Source organism: Eubalaena glacialis, chromosome 19 (assembly GCF_028564815.1).
Source record: "Eubalaena glacialis isolate mEubGla1 chromosome 19, mEubGla1.1.hap2.+ XY, whole genome shotgun sequence".
NCBI classification, from domain to species: Eukaryota; Metazoa; Chordata; class Mammalia; order Artiodactyla; family Balaenidae; genus Eubalaena; species Eubalaena glacialis.
Genome location: NC_083734.1, coordinates 12,939,801 through 12,960,681, shown reverse-complemented (window position 1 = coordinate 12,960,681; position 20,881 = coordinate 12,939,801). Strand labels below are relative to the sequence as shown.

The 20,881-nt window shown below is 41.7% G+C and overlaps 1 protein-coding gene across 2 annotated transcripts in view; it reads right to left on the bottom strand.

Annotated features, from left to right (window-relative positions):
- Positions 1-481: 481 nt before the first annotated feature.
- The window catches only part of NCBP3 (nuclear cap binding subunit 3), a 28,791-nt gene continuing 8,391 nt past the window's right edge, over positions 482-20,881 (bottom strand). Inside the window, exons 4-14 of one of the 2 annotated variants that reach the window (XM_061176462.1) lie at positions 16,470-16,595; positions 14,500-14,628; positions 13,892-13,968; positions 13,041-13,149; positions 10,596-10,695; positions 10,193-10,296; positions 8,037-8,331; positions 6,423-6,577; positions 4,758-4,919; positions 3,705-3,867; positions 482-3,238 (exon numbers count right to left, since the gene is read on the bottom strand). In XM_061176462.1, coding sequence (XP_061032445.1) covers positions 3,130-3,238; positions 3,705-3,867; positions 4,758-4,919; positions 6,423-6,577; positions 8,037-8,331; positions 10,193-10,296; positions 10,596-10,695; positions 13,041-13,149; positions 13,892-13,968; positions 14,500-14,628; positions 16,470-16,595 — 1,529 coding nt within the window. In that variant the 3' untranslated portion in view covers positions 482-3,129. The remainder of the gene's footprint in view (positions 3,239-3,704; positions 3,868-4,757; positions 4,920-6,422; positions 6,578-8,036; positions 8,332-10,192; positions 10,297-10,595; positions 10,696-13,040; positions 13,150-13,891; positions 13,969-14,499; positions 14,629-16,469; positions 16,596-20,881) is intronic. The other variant, XM_061176463.1, reaches the window with a different exon arrangement.

The following is a 20,881-nucleotide window of genomic DNA, read 5'->3' as shown; positions in this document are numbered from 1 at the left end:
AGTTCAGAATTTATCCCATCGGCAATGGTGATGCTTTTAGGCAGAGGAGTAATAGGAATAACCTTCTTAAGGATGTTCATCCTGAAGCACATGAAAAGATGCCCAACATCATTAGTCATCAAGGAAATGCAAATCAAAACCATAATGAGATACCAATTCACATCAAAAAATAACAAGTCTTGACAAAGATGTGGAAAAATTGGAACCCTCATAACGTTGCTGGGGGGAATGGAAAATGATGCAGCCACTTGGAAAAACAGTCTGGCAGCTCTTCAAAAGGTTAAAGATAGAGATACCAGAGGACCCAGCAATTCCACTCCTAGGTATATAACCCAAGAGTAATGAAAACATACGTCCATGTAAAAACTTGTACATGAATTTTCACAGCAGCATTATTCATAACAGCCAAAAAGTAGAAACCCACCGGTCCATCAACTGATGAATGGATAAACAAAATATGGTATATCCACACGATGGGACATTACTCAGCAATAAAAAGAAATGAAGTACTGATATATATTACAACATGGATGAACCTCGAAAATATGTTTAGTTAAAGAAACCAGTCACAAACAGCCACAAAGTGTATCATTCCCATTTATATGAAATGTTCAGAATAGATAAATCCATAGAGACAAAAAGTAGTTAGTGGTTGCCAGTGGGGAAGAAGGAATGGGGTACTGTGAATGGGTACAGGGTTTCTTTTTGATGATGAAAATATTCTAACATTGATTATGGCAATGGATGCACAACTCTGTGAATATACTAAAAGCCACTGAAGTGTACACTTTAAATGCGTGAACTGTATGCTATGTAAATTATATCTCAATAAAGCTGCTAACAACACCGAAAGTTCATCCCAGCTGCAGTGTGCAGAATGGAGAGGGAGAGACAGGGGAGAGGAACCAGTAAAGAGGCTGCTGCGGGGATGGAGTGGGAGAAGACAGTTTCTGACCTAAGGCGAGGGACTCATGGGGTCAGGCTAGAGGAGGCCAGGGGAGGAGAGGTTCCATTGTGTGCTGGGCTCCACAAGCTCTCCTGGGTAGTTGGCACCTCTCCCAAGGCGGAGAGTGGAAAACAGAAATGAGGTATCTGTAAGTATTATCAAGCAGCAAAAACGTATCTAAAATCTCATATGTGTAAAGACTAAACCGACTGTCCATCTTTGCTCCCCAACTCCCAAGAAAGGGCCTGGGCTTCCAGAGCACTCGTAAGATGCTGCAAGATCTGAGTGCTTGAGTGGGCTGGCGAGTGAGAGGCTAAGGCCAGTAACTTTGGGAAATAAAACTTAACGTCTTTAAAGGTAATTTTCTGGGCTCTGCGTGTTTGTGAGAACTGCAAGCCTGCTGAAGTAGGCATTTTTCTTGGTCACGTCAGTTTTAACTACACACCACCGCCCTTCCTGAAAGTCTTCCTTGATCCCTAGCAGAAGACTGGTGAGGGCTGAAAGGCCATGGGACAAGTGGGCCTGAACTACTGGTGGGAAAGGGTCATGACTGGGAAACACAAGGGAAAGTCTGAGAAGGGGAGTTTTCTGAACACTGCAGAGAGCATGTCAGTGGGGACCCTGACCACGGGGACCTCTTTGTCTCACTAGGGGCCCAGAGACTGGAATGGGGTGGGGGTAGTCCCGTCCACAACCTCATGCACACCCTCAGTTGTCTCCTTGACCCTCCCTGCACCTGCCGCAGACACTGGTGCTGGCCAGCCCGCTGCAGCCACCGCTCTGACACAGCAAAACACCATTAAGACGCACCAACGAAGCCAGCAGCTCTGGTACCAGCCCATTCATTTGCTAGAAGGGGAAACTGAGGCCCAGGCCCACGGAGCAGAGCCAGGGGTCAGCGTCTCTGACTCTACAGCCCCTGCACTTCTCACTTGACCAACCGCCCAGACCCTGGCCCCTCCTCAAGAACCTGGTTCTCAGCTGTGTGCTTCATGGGCAAAGAGCTGAGAAACCTCAGAAACCTTAGGTCTCAACTGGCAGAGAAACCCGAACCAGCTCTTTCCTAGAATCCCACTAGGAAGCTGAAACATATCATGGTTACATGCTCTCATCTTTCTACAGGGAGGGAAAAAGCAGGTTAACCAACAAAATATGGACAACACAGTTCTTGTTGCAACTCTCAAGTCTCCCCGCCTTTCTTTATTAAACAAAGCGTTCGTTCCGCCCTCCATCGCACCACACTGCAATCAACTAATCATGTGACCATTAGCTCAGGCACGAGCAAAGATCTCTAGAACCCTGAGCTGCACTGGGTGCTGAACATTCCAGACAGGTGAGGGGTTGTGACATCACACAAGCAACACAGGCTTTATTCTCTTTAACTCCTAAGCTCTACTGAATTGAAGTAAAACACTATTTTTAAGCCTGCAGAGGAATACAACACTAAATACTTCAAAATAAAAATCAGACAGGAAGACAAAATAATCTACCACCTTCTCATGGTAAAATAAACTGAAAGGAGTTTAGAAATAAATGAACTAAAATTTCTATAACTATTATCTTATTTGCCAGTTTTGAAGAAGTCTCCAAGTGCCAGAACTTGGAGACAGAAAGAATAAATAACAGTGTATCACTTCTGAAGTGATTATAAATGACAGGTTCCCATCTCAGGTGGATGGGTATTTTTCCCTACAGCGGCCAAAAAGCAAGTTAAACTCTATGTACAACAGACAGACTATACACTTAGGATCATTTAAAAATAATGAGGCTCCCCTCTTTGCCTTCTTCCAAAGTATATAATATATATTTAACAGCACATAAGAAGACACCACTTGAGCTTCCCTCGTAGCCAACAGGAAGTATTTTCACATATAAAAATTAAAAATTTTAACTTTTAAATCATTAATATTTTTCAAACATAATACAGACTTAAAAATTGTTCAACATTAACCCATGACCCCACCCCTAGCACAAAAATCCACCCCAAATCCCAAAGTCACAGTTTTTTGTTCCTAAAAATCCCACAGCACTGAACTTGATCTTCACTTCAAGCTGATCACTAACAAGGCCCCCTAACAGAAATCCCCAGGGAGGAACGAAGGGCGATCGACGCTGCGGCTCTTATCTACCTGGGCGGCACGGGTGCACCTCTGAGGTCAGGTCCATGAGATTCGGCCCCCACACTAGGATCCTGGAAGGGTGAGCTGGCAGCTTCCCTCATCTTCCCCCTCGAAGGCTGTCCAATAAGCACCTGGGAATTGACTTTTCTTGGGAAAAGGGTGCTGGTAACAGCTGTCAGGGCCAAGGCAATAGTGAGAAGTTCAGTCCTCTGCTCTTTGGATGAACTGTGTAAAACATTTCTTTCAAAAGACACAATGTTAAAAATATTAAGAAAAACGTCTACAAAATCTGGAGGGCTGCCTTTTCCTCAAAGGGTAAAGCTTGTGGGGTGGTGGGAAAAGAACTGAGGGCCCAGAACTATAACTCTGCAGCAAAAGATTAGATAGATGCCCTTCAAAACATGTCACATTCGTAAGATGTCTTGCTGAAGTAGCAAGAGCGGAGGGTGACTGCGTGAGCAAGAACAGGAGGGGCGCCAACTCCCGCACGGGGGGTTCCTACTGTGCACCCCACCCTGCACAAGAATGTCAGGCTTTAGGGCAGCCGCCTTGGGCCCCAAGGGCATCAGGACTCTGCCTCTGAACCAGAGCTGCTTTCCCGACTAACTTCAATCTGGAGAGATGGTAAGTTATCTAACCGGCTCTTCTTTTGGCGAGACTGTTCTTTCTCCTTAATCAGAGCCCCCCATGCCCTTTGCAGCTCGGAGTCGTCTTCCTCTGTGCCGGGAGCCCTGTGATCCACTTTCTTCGTGTTCTTTTCTTTGGTCTTGGGTGCAGATCCTAAGCGAGTCCATAAACTACCTGTTTGGGTGAGAAGGCATTTCAGCTCTGGCAGTCGATGCTGAGAAACAGGGGCACTGGCAACACCTGACGTGCAGGAAGCATGGGGCGGGGGGCGGGGGTGGGGGCGGCGGGGGGTTGTCCGTGGCACCTGCAACCATGGTGCAGCCTTGGGCAGATCCTCTCCTTTCCCTGGCTGCAGTCCCCTGCCTGCAGACTGAGAGAACTGGACCCAACGGGAGATTCTCTCAGCTCAGGGATATGTGCCCCCCGACCCCACCCTACCCTGTGCTAGGCACATCAGAATCACCTGGGAGGCTGCTTATACTACACCTGCCCCTGCCTGGTGAGACTCACCATCCCGTCCATGTACAACTTCATTCTGCCAGGACTGGGCCATTCCCAGATCTTCCCAGCCACAACATTCTGCAAACTGATGGGCCTGCTACACTGTCAACTTCCAGATTCTGCCCACTCTCCATTAATTTTTCACATATTAATATTTAACAAGAGAGAAATACATGGAATTTCATAAGATAGCCACTCTGTAAGGCAATTAAAAGTTTTATTTATAAAAGCTGTAACAATGTGGAAAAATGACTACGATAAGATACTATACGAAAATAGTAGTATATGTATATGGGCAAAGACTGGAATAGCATGAAACTAAAAAGTATTTGTGTTAAACAGAAAGAATGAGGGGTGAGTTTTTTTTCCCATTTTCTAAATTTTCCACACTGTTACCATTATGATGATGATGATGATGATGACGACTATAATGAAAGAGGAAAAATAATTTATTTTTGTCATAGGCTATTTCCTGCCTTCTGCTAACAAAGTATTTCTGTGCTACACCCATTGTCTCTGCTCTTACCCAGTTCCCTTCCCCATCAGTTTTCAGTGTTACCAACCTGATTTCTTCTCCCGAGTATCAGAGTAGAGGCCTTTAACATCTTGCCTGGGAACACCTAGCCTACTATGTACATCAGAAAAGGGCTCTCTCCGAACGACTGGGTTACTACTAAAAGCCTTTTCCGGAGAATGTGGTCTTTTTCCTAATCGCTGGCGTATATCTAGAAAAAGAAAAAAAGTACTACCGTGACCACGTGCATATGCTTTGCTATCTGTACTGTCAACCTGAGATCTCTGCAGGACCTGGTACCAAATCTCCCCGAGATTTGGACATGTGCTGGACTTGGGGCCCAGCACAACCAGGCTTCTAAGAGCCTTCCCTCTACAGAGTCTGGATTCTCTGGGAAAATTCAAATGAGAATCCCCAGGGGCTCGCAGGGGTAAAAATCCTTAGCTGACTGCTCCAGAAAGGAACTTCTGAGGCAGAATTGTCTGCTTTGTGTTTTCTGTAGTAGAATCAAGCAGAGCAAATAATTTACGAACATTTCGGCTTACAAGAAATACTGCAAGCTCCCTGAGGACAGAAGCCGCAATCTCTGAACATATAAGAAGCTCTCAATAAACTATTACGTTGAACAATAGATGTAATGAGACTGACAAAAAGCAAAGGATCAAGCGAAAATGTCCCAAATCAAATTTGTTTTTCCTCCAACCCCCGCCCCCCCAGAAATCTGCCTGTCCTCCTGAGCTCCCTCTCACAATAACAGCAACCACAAAAACACATTTATTAGCAAGTCCCTGGGCTGGGCTTTCACCCACCTTGCCTATGCTCTCTGAGGACAGCACCCCCACCTTTCAGCCCCTCAGGCCTGAGCCTCTTGGCTTCTCTCCCTTTCCTCCCGCACTTCCCAGTGCTGAGTCTTCTTCCTCTCCAAGGTTGACACTGTCATCAATTCTGCCTCCACTGTCCCTGATCTAGTTCAGGCCCGTGTTACTTACTTAACTCTCTATCACACCCTACGCCGCCACCAAGTTACCTTTCTAAAATAGATATAAGATCAGGTTGCTTCCCACCTCAAAAAAATTAGGTTTGCCAACTGAGATCCTATTTCCTGTCCAAGGCCTCACTCCACAGCCACGTGCTCTGAGAAGCATTCCACGACAGATCCTCCCCCAACAGATCCACCTCCCCTCTCTGCTCCCACAGCCCACTGCTTGCAGTGCCCTATCACAGCACTTACTCCATTCTGCTTCAGGTGGAATTATCTGAATGTGTGCCCTATGTTTTTCCATCTGAATTCTATGATGACTTTGCATCCCCTGCAAAGACTTCTAACACTCCCAGCACCTAGCCCTGGCACATAGCAGGCATGGCCAAGTACCCACTATACGCCGCGTGTTTGCACATATAAACTAACCAGTTCAAACTCTTAACCATTTATACAACAACCTGACTTAATTTCTATTATCCTTATGTATAACGTATACCAATGACATACAGAGTAAAATAATTGTTTGGGACAAAAATATTGAAAATGAGTATTGCAAAAGTCTGATTAAATTTCATGTCCTAAAGTTCCAGTGCCTAACCCAAAATTTAGAAGTGATGAATCAGGACAACTAAATTGGTCCGTAAATGACAGTGTTTTATCCAAGAACCTATCCCTGTCTGCATTTGCTTTCTGGAACTCAGAATGAAGCCCAGATACACAACTCAACAATACCTGTTTTAGTACTGCTGCCAGGTGGCCGTGGACGTGTGTGTTGACGTTTTTCATCTAACAAATGTCGGACATCTGCAAATTTCTCAGGTGTTAATTTGTTACCAATTCGGTTTTTTATATTGCTTGTAGATAGAGTATCTGCCCTCATGGAGTTCCTTTAAAAAGGGGGGTGGAGGAACAGTAAACCAACTTGAACTGTGGGATAACACTCATACAACAATCTCATACACTCTGGAAACACAATTTAAGAAACCCGATCTAACATGGCCAACGTTCACTTATAACACCATAAACCAGTAATTATTTGCTTACAAAAGCCACGACCAGCCTGCTGTAAAGAGGCTGCTTGGGGCGAGCAGGCCCCTGAGTCTTCCGGGGTGGTTTCCACACACGGCATCTGCGAGCTATCGCAGAGCACGTACCTGCGAGCCCCCTCCTCCTGGGACAAACGCTAAGTAGAGGCCTGCAGAGGGCTGGAGGGCTGGTTGTTGTCTAGATACAACAGAGTCTAAAACCCCTTTCGTTAAAGGACAGACGCCTCTGTCAAAGACCTCTCCCACCACGTCAGGGGACGAGTTCCATTATTCTGGCAGCATTTGTCACTGGAAAGTTCTCTGAAAACTAAAAATAAGGATGTGAACAAGGCCATACAAACCAGCCAGCTTAAAAGTTTTTTCTTCCCTTTTCCCAAACACGCCATCAAGAACTCTTAGAGAGCACCCCAGCCTCCAGCCCTCTCTGATCCATGCATACGCGATCTGCCCTCAGGAATCTGCTCAGCTCCACTGGTCATCAAAGAACACATATTAAAATAACTGTATTTTTTCGTCCATGAATAGCAAAAATCAGAGTGATAATACCTAAGGTTGGTGAATTATGTAGGCAACAGGTGGTAATTTGAGTAAAACCTTTTTGGAAGGAAATTTAGCAACATCACATTTTAAAACACGTGCCTTGTCTTATGCAGTAACTAGAATTTATCTAGTTGGTGCAACAGTAAGAAAACAGAAATCCAGGGAATCCCCTGGCGGTCCAGTGGTTAGGACACCGCACTTTCACTGCCGAGGGCCCAGGTTTGATCCCTGGTTGGGGAACTAAGATCCTGAGAGCCGCATGGCGTGGCCAAGGAAAAAAAAACAAAACAGAAATCTCCATCAATAAGGGACTGGTTAAATAAACAATGACACTTTCAAACAATGGACTACATACAGTTGAAAAAATAGCAGATGTCTACACTATATTAAATGGAAAAAGCATATGTCAAAACAATATAACTTAATTTTTGTACAAATATATTTATAATTTCTCTATGTGTTATGTATACACATAAAACTAGCAGGAAAGTAATTCACCCAATGGCTAACAGTCGTTCTCTTAGAAGAGGATGAGATTACAGGTGACTTCACTTTCTATATCATCTATAGTTTTTATAACAAGGATCACCTCTTGTACATTAAGAGGAAAAATCAGACGCTTTTATTCAAATTCTACAAAGGACTGAAATTAGAAAAGATAAAAGTGGATATAAAATTAAGAGGTATTAAGAAGAAGTTAGTAATTGGTATTCAAATCAAATTAAAAGCTAGCACTGATAAAAAGAAAAACTATTTTCACCTGATATTTTTCAACTGCGATTCCACTTCGTCAGCATACATCGTCATTTTCATGCTCTTCTTCGGTGAAGGAGTGGAAATCATTTTCAGTTCTAGATCATAGTCCATTTCATCCGAGTCTGAGCTGCTGGCACTGGACCGCCGAGATGTGCTCCGCTCCCGGGTCTGCTTGAGGGCTGGGAGCTCCTCGTGGTACTCCACCACCACCCTGTCATCAGCATCCATGTCCTGGTCCTCCTCTTCCTCCTCCTCCTCTTCCTCCTCTTCAATGGGTTCCTCAGGAACATTCACTAGTCCTAAGGAATTTAACCAAAAAACATTAGGAAAAGCCCTAAAACTAACAAATCCAATTTTCTATTCTACGTCAGTGACCTTTTTAAAAGATGGGATTCCCATCCTTAGAGTTTATTGGGGCATTATCTATAATAGTGCTAATCTGGTTACCATTCTGATCCCTGCAACAAAGAATGTCTAGGTAAAGTATGAACTAGCAGCCTGATGCAATATTACAAAGTTATCTAAAATACAGACCCTCATCATTATTCACAGATTCTGTATTTGTGAATTTGCCAATTTTATTGGTAACTCCAGAATCAAAACCCATGGCACTTTCGTGGTCATTTGTGGACATGCATAGGAGCAGCAAAAAATTTGAGGCACCAGCCATGCATGTTCCCAGCTGCGGGCAAACAAAGCCACATCCTTTTTGTTTCATCTCTCACACTGTAAACAAGTGTCTTTTTTGCAGTCCAGTGAGTGCTAATTTTTAACACTTTTGTGGCTATTATTGGTGATTTCCCTGTTTAAAATAGCCTCTGAGCACAGTTCCAAAGCTGTCTAGTGTTCCTAAACACAAGAAGGCTGTGATGTGCCGTATGGAGAAAATACGTGTGTTAGATAACCTTTGTTCGGGCATGAGTTACACTGCTGCTGGCCTTGAGTCCAATGTTAATGAATCAACAGTATGTAGTAAATAAGGTGTCTTTAAGCAGAAACACAGATCAAACAAGGTTATATATTGATCAGTTGACAAAAATGGTGTGATTAGAGTCTCTGAATGGTTTTCAATGATCACGATGACTTTATAGAACATAACCACCATGAATAATGAAATGTACCTTTAAAGGTCATGGAAAAATGCTTGTAAGTGGAATGCTTGAAGCAGAATATAAAATATATGTCCACAACAGTTATTACAGTATTTACTGTGAAAAGAGACAAAGGAAAAATGTAAAATGAAATCAGTTGTTAATCTTGGAGTGCTAGAATTAGAGGCAATTTGTTTTTTTAATTTCTTTAGTATGAATATAAAGATTATATAATGAAAATATCTTAAAGTAACTGAAATTGGAAAAGCCTAACTGTGTATCAGAAAAGTATGTGCGTTAACATGCAGATTTCAAATATACAAGTTTGGATATTCACATTAAATTAAAATGTAGAGATTTCACCTCTCACTGTCCCTATTACAATGATAAATGTGTATGCGTGTTATTCTGTGTTTGTATGCTGACTTGGCTGGTTCTACAAAGCATATAGAAGATTTTCACAGATCAGATTCAATATAAAAACAAATCTTTATAAAACATAATGAAAATGGTTCTTTCACAATCAGCACCAAAAGGAAGGAAGAAAGGAAGGGAGGAAGGGAGGAGGGGAGGAGGGGAGGTAGGGAGGGGGAGAGAGAGGAAGAGAAAAAGAGAAAAAAGAAGGAAGAAACAAAATGAAACTCAAGTCATGATATCCCACTTTACTGAGGCATTCACGTGCACAAGCCAATAAGCACAGAACGCTAAACATAGCAGCTTATTTTCATCAGACAAAGAAACGATAAAATCAACTCATCCAACAAAACAATTAAATTTTTTTTCACGCAGCTTTTGATATTAATAGGAAAATTAGATTCCTAAGAAAAGTTTTAATTTTTCCTACATCTTGCCTTTATTGTTAGAACAGCTTTTATAAAATCATTTGACCTCTTTGTATGGGCAATTTCAAATTAATTGTGACTTGACTTACTTTCCTATATGTTGGCAGAGGGTGAGGGCAAGGAAGAGAGGATGATAAAGTTTGGAACCTTAAGAGACTGTATTAAGAATAAAAATATGATTTCAGGAGCCAAACATGTGTCTACCCAAGAGTTGAGCAGGCAACTACCGGAATGTCGGTGTTTATAGGATGTCAAGCCAACGTCGTCCCCAATCAGGGCTCTCTTCTTGATCACATCCCGCTGAATGCGACGGGAATGGTATCTTCGCTTCCTGCAACATTGCCAAAATAAGCACATAATCAAAAACCAACAGGAAGGGCCTTGAAATCCACTAGTTAATTTCAACTACACCCTGACACAATGTTAGGTGCTGAAACAGAGATATTTCACATGAAACTGAAAGTCAGCATTCTCACACCATTTACCACAGTTAAAAATCTTGAATTCTTTCTTCTTGTCTTCCTTCATGTCCACACATGGTGTTGACATTCCACTGCAGAATACCAACTGAAGGATTATGAAAAGCTTACGTACTATTTAAACTATTGTATTTTAAGGTTTTGGACTCACCAAGAATTACTAAGAATTCCTTTCATGCCTCCGTAATTTGGATTCCCATATTTCATGTAATACTGACTTCTTCTCGCTGCTCCAAGTTCCTTTTTGTCATCTAAAAATTAATTACAACAGTTACCAAGGATTTCCTGTGAGTGTGAAGACAATGTTGAATGGGTTTAAAAAAAAAAAGAATGTTTTTCATGGCTGGGATCAGATCAGCACAATCTGCCAACAAAAGGGAAAGATGCACTATAAACACTCACTCTCTGAATGCCTCCTAACGCAGTGCCTTGTGGAGGGGGTGGAGTAAAATTCAGAGATGAGGGAGGTTAAGCTGCTGTTAGGGAGCTGACTTCATAGAGAAAATACCACTAACAACAATACAATATACTAGGTTCCAAGAAGCATAGGAGAGCATCAGTTATCACCAGTGTTCAGGAATCAAAAAGGCTTTTAGAAGAGGTGGCATTTTCACTGCCCCCTGAAAGATGATATTCATTTCTGAATGACAACACTCCAATAACACAGAATCAGGGGCAAAGAAACAGATTATACATAGGTCCATATATTTGGCAAACCATTTTTTTCCCAGTTTACCGTGATGTTCCTCAAAATGGCTTAAGGAAAACAGCACAGCACCATATATCCAGAATGCACACAAATGGTCCTTCGAATAAGTAAATGAAGAAAAGACCCCATTTATCAAGTTAAAATGACAGTTAACAGGAAGAAAAGGTGGTCAGTGAGCACACATATTTTCATAATATAAAGGTCTCTTGACAGCTCCCTGAGCACTCACTGAACGCAACAGATGAACACCAATGAGAATGTACCCAGTGCTAGAGATAAATTTGGTGGCACAAACCAGAATGTGCACCCTACAAAAAACGTGCCCACCAGCTCCCTGGAGAAATGGCTGATTCCAGATCTGGGGCAGGGAAAGTACAAGTTGAGTCTGGCAAAACAAGATGTTTTATTGCGCCATAAAGTAAGAAAGAACTCAAAGAATCATAAAGGCGTGTCAAAAGAACACAGTTTGAAGAGGCTCTACTGGCCAAATCCAAAATAATTTGTGAATCAAAATAATGATAGAATGGATGATAACCCATTGAATAAAACTCCATGAATCTAAACTGATATAAGTAAAAAAGATAAGTAAATACATAAACAAATGGGTAAAAAGGGAAAGCTCTTCCTTACAACAGACTGCCAACTAATAAATGAGAGAGTTAAAAAGTCATCAATGGATCTAAAGCTATTGCATGGAAGTTGGATGAGGAACAGGCTATTTACATAACCTCAAAGCATCTCCCCACAAACCTTTAAATTATAAATGGAAAAAGAGTAACTTTATAGTGGAGAAACCTGGCGAACATTACCTTAACCAAGTGATAAAAGCTAACATCCTCAGGAAGGGGACAAATAAATACAATGTGCCTCCTGATATGATGCACTGAAAATGACACAATGTCACTTCTGTGGTATAAACGCACAACCCGAATTTAATTAGGAGACATCAGACAAACTAAGGGGCAGCCTATAAAATAATGAGCCTGTCCTCTTTAAAAATGTCCCAGTCAAGGAAAACAAAGGAGTAGTTCCATATTCAGGGAGACTAAGGCGACATGGCAGACTTAAACACCCAGTCCTGGAGTGGATCCTAGTTCAGTGGGGGAGTAGTATAAAGAATAATCCAAATGTCTTTGATAATCATCATCATTGTCATCAGCAGCAGCAGCATGAACTGTTAACACTTACACAGCACTCACTGTGTGCCAGGCAGTTTTTTTTCCCCCAGGTAGTTTTAATATACAGAGTGGGGAGCTGGTACAATCTGAATGTGGACTCCGAGTTAGGTAACAGTATTGTATTAATGCTAAGTTCCCTGATTTTGATAACTGTGTGTAAAACGAAGTCCTTGTTCTTCAGAAATATTTACTGAAGTATTCAGGGGTGAAGAGGTGTCATTTCCAATTAACTCTCAACGGACTCAAACCACCGCCCCCCACACACACACACATTATTAATGCGTACCAAAATCATTATGTGTAAACAGCCTTACGAATTGTTAAGAGGCTTTTAATTCTTTAGAGAATTAGAGTTGAATGGTACTACTAGCAATGTCCAAGAAGATATTGCTGTGATACATAAAATACAATTTTAAAGTTTTCATAGTTCAGATGATAAACTGGCGGAAAAGCACATGGGACAAACCAGCTTTAACAGAAAATAACTTACTTTAGCTAGAAACCACAAAAGTATACAAATAACTAATATTCACTTTCAATGTCTGAAATTCCAACTCAGGCAGCAAGTCATTGATTTTATAAGCACAGAATATTATAGTTTGAAGGATCTTTGAGATTACTTGACCTAAGTTCTGATTCAAAAGAGAAGGTGTCACTCAATAAAAATCACTTCGATTAAAAATAAAAATCAATACCAATTATCATTTACCTTTTGTAGCAAATCTCATGAATAATCTATTTCCTTTAGCAAGTTTGTTAGCTGGACGAAGATCATTTCTTAGCAGAGACTCTTCTTCTACCTGAGACAACGTGTCCAACTTAAGAAAAAAGAGCATTTTCGACATAAAAATTAAAGCCTTTTTCATATTCATTCAGCAGCAAAGTTACCATTGATTAAGAAAGCAATGTACCTTTAATAATACCCATCAGCATTACAGCACCAGTTCCTCTGCAGGATGTCTAAGTCAGAGGTCTTCCCTGACCACCTTGTCTAAAAGAATCGTCTCCATCATTCTCTATCTGCTTACCCTTCTTTACTTTTCTTCACAGCACTCATCACTTCCTGACATTATATTACATATCTGTGTATCAGTGTATTGTCTGTCTTCCCCACTAGAATGGAAGCTCCAACAGGGCAAGGACTTTGTTTTGCTTGACGCTATATCCCCAGCACCTAGAATTTGGTATATGGTAGGCACTTAACAAATAATTTTAAAATGAATACACTTTAATATTTCCAACAATAGTACATACACCATTAGGAAATATGCCATTACTTGCTATTCCTTAATTTTACTGATTCGATAGCATTTCAAAGGATTTCTCAATAAAACCATTTCCTTTCATACAGAAGTGTGAGTACTAAGATCTCAAGATGAATCATTCATTATAGCCACACAAACTTAAAGGCCAAGAGCCTGGTGCCCCCTCAGGAGGTGTAATGGTGAAAGCCAGAGGAAGAACACAAAGTACTGTATTAAGTCTTTAAGGCTTAAATACCAAGACAGTAAGCAGTTGTTTACAGTGAAACCTTACAGACACTTTTGCCCTCTCACTGACCTCTACATCACTTGCGTTCTCATCTTCAACTTCTCCTTCTTCAGCCTCATCGTCATCGGAACTGTCTTCTTGCTTGTCTAAAATGGAACATGAGGGACAAGATGAATCTTAACTCCATCTCATACATGCTAAGTCTAATATTTTCTCCTCCTCTTTACTAATGATCCAAAGCATCATAGCTTATTTCAGAAATAACTGGCGATGAGATGCTATATAACACTGCACAGAAACTCAAGTTGTAAAGGACAGGACTTTTAGCCCCAAAGTCCCTCCTTTGTGGTCAGTTACCTTTTTTTTTTTTAATTTTATTTATTTATTTATTTATTTATTTATTTATGGCTGTGTTGGATCTTCGTTTCTGTGCGAGGGCTTTCTCTAGTTGCGGCAAGTGGGGGCCACTCTTCATCGCGGTGCGCGGGCCTCTCACTATCGCGGCCTCTCTTGTTGCCGAGCACAGGCTCCAGACGCGCAGGCTCAGTAGCTGTGGCTCACGGGCCCAGTTGCTCCGTGGCATGTGGGATCTTCCCAGACCAGGGCTCGAACCCGTGTCCCCTGCATTAGCAGGCAGATTCTCAACCACTGCGCCACCAGGGAAGCCCCTCAGTTACCTTTTTTACTTTTCTCAGATGACTTGTCCTCATTGGCATCCCTGCTTCTTATCTTATCCAGGGCTGGCAGGGAACTCATATTGATAAGGGCTCGTGTGGCTGTCATTTCATCCAACCAAACCACGTTACCTAAAATAAGATAACACGTTACATCACATCCAAATGGTTAAGTTTCTTGAGAACAGAGACTACATCATATTCATTGCTAAAGTCTCATTCAGCTATGGACTGGCATCAGTAAATGTACACCAACTAATGAACGGAACTATAGAACCTGGTAGTAAAACTTCTTTGATAAAATCAACCTAGAGCTGCATTCCCAAACTGGGTCCCACAAAATAATGGTCAAGTACTCCATGAAAAAGGGTTCTGTATATTAAAACTGCCTGGCATACAGTGGGTGTTATACATAAGTGTTAGCAGTTCTTGATGATGATGATGGTGAAAATTCTCAAATAAATTTGGATTATCCTTTATTCTACTGCCCCCTACATGGAAGCCCTCTGCTGTTCCTTGTTATCCAGACATGCTAAATGATGTTTCCCTACTGTGAAGTGTGGGTGATGATGGCATCCATGGGATATATAGAATGGAGGCGTGACAGCCACCTGGCTTTGCAGCAATCAATTTAATTTGCTTCTTTAAGAGAATTTAGCAAGAAAAGGTTTTTGAGAAGTTTAACTTTAAAGCAGCATTTCTCAAACTTATGTTACTCCTGTATCTCAGTTTGGGAAATGAAGGTCTAAAGATTCTCATCTTTGTTAATAATATGCCACATGGTCTTGAGCAAATAATCTCCCGCTTCTGTTTCTCAGTTTCTGATGTACGATACGAGATAGTTCAACTGGATGATTCTAAGGGTTCCTCTGACTCTAACATCCCTTAGCTACAGTTTTAATTAGCTAAATCAGGCGTTAGCAAATCCAGCCCACCACCTGCTCTCATTGATTCATTCATCCATCCATCCATCACCCATCCATTTATCTATACTTGTACCGGCTTTATTTAGTTATAACTAACGTACGATAAACTACACACCTGCCACCTGTTTTTGTAAACAAAGTTCTACAGAGAACAGCCAGGCTCATTCAGTTATATTGTCTATGGCTGCTTTCATGCTACAACGGCAAAGCTGGGTAGATTCCACAGAGACTATATGGCCTGCAAAGCCTACAATATTTATCATCCAGCCCTTTATAAAAAAAGGCTTGCCATCCCCTGATTTGGATGGTCTAAGTTAAGAAAAAAGAAAAAAGGAGAAAAACATTTACTCAGTCATGCTTCTTCTTCTTCCAATGAATTAACATCTAAGAAAGCAGCCGGGAAAACCAGGTCAGCACACTGGCAGAAAGTAAAGCCAGACTAGAAGTGAGTCAAGACAAGAAGCCAGCAGAGTGGGTACCAAAGGTCATGCCAGACTTGGAGAGGGGATGCAAGTTAAAAATTACAGTTAGCTCACAAGTGGAACAGCCCCCAGATTAGGGCCAGCAGATGAAGCTCCAGAAAACACAGTCCAAAGCAAGCAGAGATGAGAGGTCTGGCACTGTGTCAGAGGGCTCTGGTCTAGTTCTAGGTCAGAGATAGCCCTCTGAAAAGCTGTATGGCAAGTTGCAATGACAAAGTCTAAAGCCCTGAAAATGCAGCCCCAAGTCTATGCAGTTGGACCCACCCCTTTGTTGGGAAACTGTGGGTGTTAAGAGAGGCCTCAGTCATGTACCCCGGACTCAGCTGCCAACAACCAACCTCCTAGAGGCCTGATCACCACCTCTGAGCTGACTTAGAACACGCATGGAGTATGATCTGGCAGACTGGTTAACGCACTCTGGTTCTCAGCAGTGGGCAATTTTTTCTCTCCTAGGCTAAAGGCAGAGGTTAGCCATAGTCTGGCCAAAATCATTCACCATTTGAGATGGCAAAAATTCTTTTAAAATCATAAACAAAAGCATATTCAAGTAACTTGGGTTACTTACAGGAGGTATCATCCAACCACTCAATGTGGGCCGGAGGATATTCTTTAAAATAGGAAAAGACATCCTGGGTACTCATCTCATCTACGCCGCAAATGTAGATTGTCTCCAGTCTCACTTTGGGGATTGCTAGAAAAACAAGACACCTGCTGTTGCACAATCCACCAGGAGCCCATTGTAACAGTTCAGATAATAGGTATTTTCAAAAGAAATATGCTGAAAGAGATGATAATTATTTCAAAAGAAAATGACACTTGACAGTAAGGTAAACTATTTTAATTTTTATCACACAGCAGCAATAGCATTAAACAAATGACTATTCAGAATGGGCTTATTAGGCTGAGAAAGATTAAACAAATGGTGTTGATAATATACATGATACCTCGTATCAAAATGACCTGTAATAATAAAAGCAATACCGAATTCAACAGGATTATTCATTGAACCTGATACACTGATTCTAAAATTTTTTAAAGATATGTCAATGAGAAATGTGCGATAGTCAAAGACAGTTCTGAAAAGAAGAAGAGACACTGCCCCTAGATGTAAAGCAAAGTATGACAGTAGAGCAAAGAAATCCTACAAATCAATAGAAAATGACAGCCCCAAATAAAAATGGGCAAAGGACATGAGCAGGCAAGTCACACAAAAAGAAAGAGAAAAGGCCAATAAACATGAAGAAATGGTTGACCTCACTACTATCAGGATAATCCACCTTAAAACAAGATATCAGTTTTCACTGACCAGGTTTTTTTGTTTGTTTGTTTTTTAAATTTATTTATTTTTGGCTGTGTTGGGTCTTCGTTGCTGCGCACGGGCTTTCTCTAGTTGCGGCGAGCGGTGGCTACTCTTCATTGCGGTGCGCAGGCTTCTCATTGTGGTGGCTTCTCTTGTTGCGGAGCACAGGCTCTAGGCGCGCGGGCTTCAGTAGTGGCTCACGGGCTCTAGAGCGCAGGATCAGTAGTTGTGGAGCACGGGCTTAGTTGCTCCGCAGCATGTGGGATCTTCCCGGACCAGGGCTCAAACCCGTGTCCCCTACATTGGCAGGCGGATTCTTAACCACTGTGCCACCAGGGAAGCCCACTATGTTTTTAATTCATGTCTTTTAGTATCAATTGGATGCAGTGTGGAGGAAAGAGCCGCTCCCTCTGCTGGTGGGAGTGTGAACTGGCACAGCCACTCTGAAGGGCAACTAGGAGTGTCTATTACAAATGTAATTTAGCACATGCCCTATAGGCATAGGAATTCTCTTCAGTATCTATCCTAAACACACATGGGTTCACAGAGTGGTTCACACAAAGATGTTTGTTGCAGCACTATTTTAATACCCAGTAGCTATCAGAGTAATAAATTATGGTTTATCTATATTAAATGAATCATGGTTTATCCATATTATAGAATATTAAGCAGTTAAAAACAATGACATAATTTATTATATACCATGGAAAGATTCTAAGACACATTACTGAGTGAAAAAAAGCTGCAGAAAAATACATACATTAAAAAAATTAAAACATAAATATCACCATATATTTTCTAAGGGTATAATAAATAAATATATATTTGTGTACACAAATACATAGAAGAAAGTCTGGAATAATTCACTCCACACTGATAAGAGCTGTTACCTCTGGGAAGGAAGAAATGTTGAAGGCTGTGGTCTAAAGGAACCTCAGCCTTACCAGAATTGTGTTAATTTTTTACTAAATACTTTAAGCACATTATCTCATTTAATCTTTCTAATTGTGAAATATGCAAATATATCAACAAAGAAAAAATATTTTTTAAATACCTGTATATCCACCACCTAGCTTTACGCCTAAATTCTTAAAAAGATTTGAGGCAAATAAAACACTACATATAAAACTAGGGCCTGGGCTTCCCTGGTGGTGCAGTGGTTAAGAATCCGCCTGCCAGCACAGGGGACATGGGTTTGAGCCCTGGTCTGGGAAGATCCCACATGCCGCGGAGCAACTAAGCCCGTGCGCCACAACTACTGAGCCTGCGCTCTAGAGCCCGGGAGCCACAACTACTGAGCCTGCGAGCCACAACTCCTGAAGCCCAGGTGCCTAGAGCCCATGCTCTGCAACGAGAAGCCACCACAATGAGAAACCCATGCACTGCAGCGTAGCCCCCGCTCACCTCAACTAGAGAAAGCCCGCACACAGCAACAAAGACCCAATGCAGCCAAAAATAAATAAATAAAATAAATTAAAAAAAAAAACCCTAGGGCCTGTGTAAGCTCTCCACGTCCCTTCTCTCCCCGACTTCTCCAAAGTAGTTCTGTCAAGAAGTCAGCATCTGGGACTTCCCTGGTGGCGCAGTGGTTAAGAATCCGCCTGCCAATGCAAGGGACACAGGTTCGAGCCCTGGTCCAGGAAGATCCCACATGCCACGGAGCAACTAAGCCCGTGCACCACAACTACTGAGCTCGCATGCCACAATTACTGAAGCCCGTGCGCCTAGAGCCCGTGCTCCGCAACAAGACAAGCCACTGCAATGAGAAGCCCGTGCAACAAAGAGTAGCCCCTGCTCGCCGCAACTAGAGAAAGCCCACGTGCAGCAATGAAGACACAACACAGCCAAAAAAATTAACTAATTAAAAAAAAAAAAAAGAATTCAGCATCCATTACTCCTAAATATGTTTTTATATGTCATATATTTTATTTAAAACAAATGAACTTGAAATACATGTGAATACTTTCAGATAAAAGTTTTTTAATTTTTTTTTTTGTCATTTTGAAGAGTAAAAGATAGGTTTAATGGGAGCCCATTAGGTGTGGCCAGAATAAATCAGGTAAGTATCTTCCTGCCAACTCAGATTCATGAAGACAGAGATACCATCAAGACTTATGAATCCTGGGACTTCCCTGGTGGTCCAGTGGTTAAGAATCTGTGCTTCCACTGCTGAGGGGATGAGTTCAATCCCTGCTCAGGGAACTAAGATCCTGCACGCTGCATGGTGCGGCCAAAAAAAAAAATAAGACTTATGAATCCTTAGCAAGTCCTTATTAGTGACCAGCAGTGCAACAATGAACAGAACCCCAAATGAGATGGATGTCCACACTGGACATGCAGAGTAACTCTACCACGCAGGATGGGAAACTGAAGAGGTAGCCCAGGGGACCTTCTCAGTTCTTCAAGCTAAAAGCCATGATTTTGGAGGAAAAAATCCTATGGGAAGTAAAGAGATGGTTTTGAAGAGGGTAAACAACAAGGAGAGCTCCTGGTGAGGGTAGAGGAATCAGACTGAGGAACAGGCAGAAGAAAATCTTGTAGGAGATGCTGATATGAAGGATTTAATCATATATGAGACAAGCTCAAGATTTGATGGAAGCCTGCCAATGTCACTGCTTAAAATAAAACAAAGCAACAAAGAAGGCGCCTAGATTTATGCCCAGATGATGAGAAAGGACTAATTGCTGAGGTGGCAGTGAACAAATGGACTGGGGAAAGAGAACTGGGCATTTACTGAGTGTTGACTACAAGCAAGGTGGTGAGGGAATCATCTTGGATTTTCCAACAGGAAAGAAGACAATGAATGACAGGTCGTAGGACACAAAACTCAAGTCTTTAGGAAAGCAGATTTCTGAAAATCCAGAGAAAAAGTAGCCAGTTTCAAAGCCTCAGATTAGAATGATCAAAAAATTTGGAAGACACTAAATATAGTAACTCAGAGTATGAGAGGTGATCCCAAGAAAAGAGAAAGCAGCAAAGCTTAGGTGAGCACAACTCACCAAAGAACACATATGGGAGACAGATAAAGGGTAAATTACCAATATAAGAGAATAAATGTAAGAAATGTACGAATCTGAAAGACTACATCAGGCTCTATAATAACGTGGAAAACGCTGATGACAGACTGTCAAGTGAAAAGGAAGAAAGCAGTAGGACTACAAAGGGAAAAGCAAAAATAAAGTCCATACCCAGAAAAGATTAGAAGGAAATGCACAAAATGTTGACAATGACTGCATTTGGGTGGTGCACTGTAGGCAACTTTTCTTCTTACTTTACTTTGCAAATTTTCTTTGGTGGACATGAATTGTTTGTCTAACATCTAATGAAGAAAAGGTTACAGTCCAGAGCAAACAGGCTCATCAAAAATGCCGATGGGGGACTTCCCTGGTGGTCCAGTGGTTAGGACTCGGCGCGTTCTCTGCCATGGCCCCGGGTTCAATCCCTGGTCGGGGAACTAAGATCCCACAAGCCGAGCGGCACGGCCCAAAAAAAAAAAAAAAAGAAAAAAGAAAAAAAAGCCAATGGTTGTTTTTTTTTTTCCAAGTGTTTGGAGCAGCGTTGCTTCGGGAAAATGACGCAGGAAAAAGGGCAGAACTGTTGATCTATTTTGCTGTACTACTAAAGGACAGTAGAATAGCTATCATTAAGTAAGAACTAAAACCCAAGATAGGTGACAA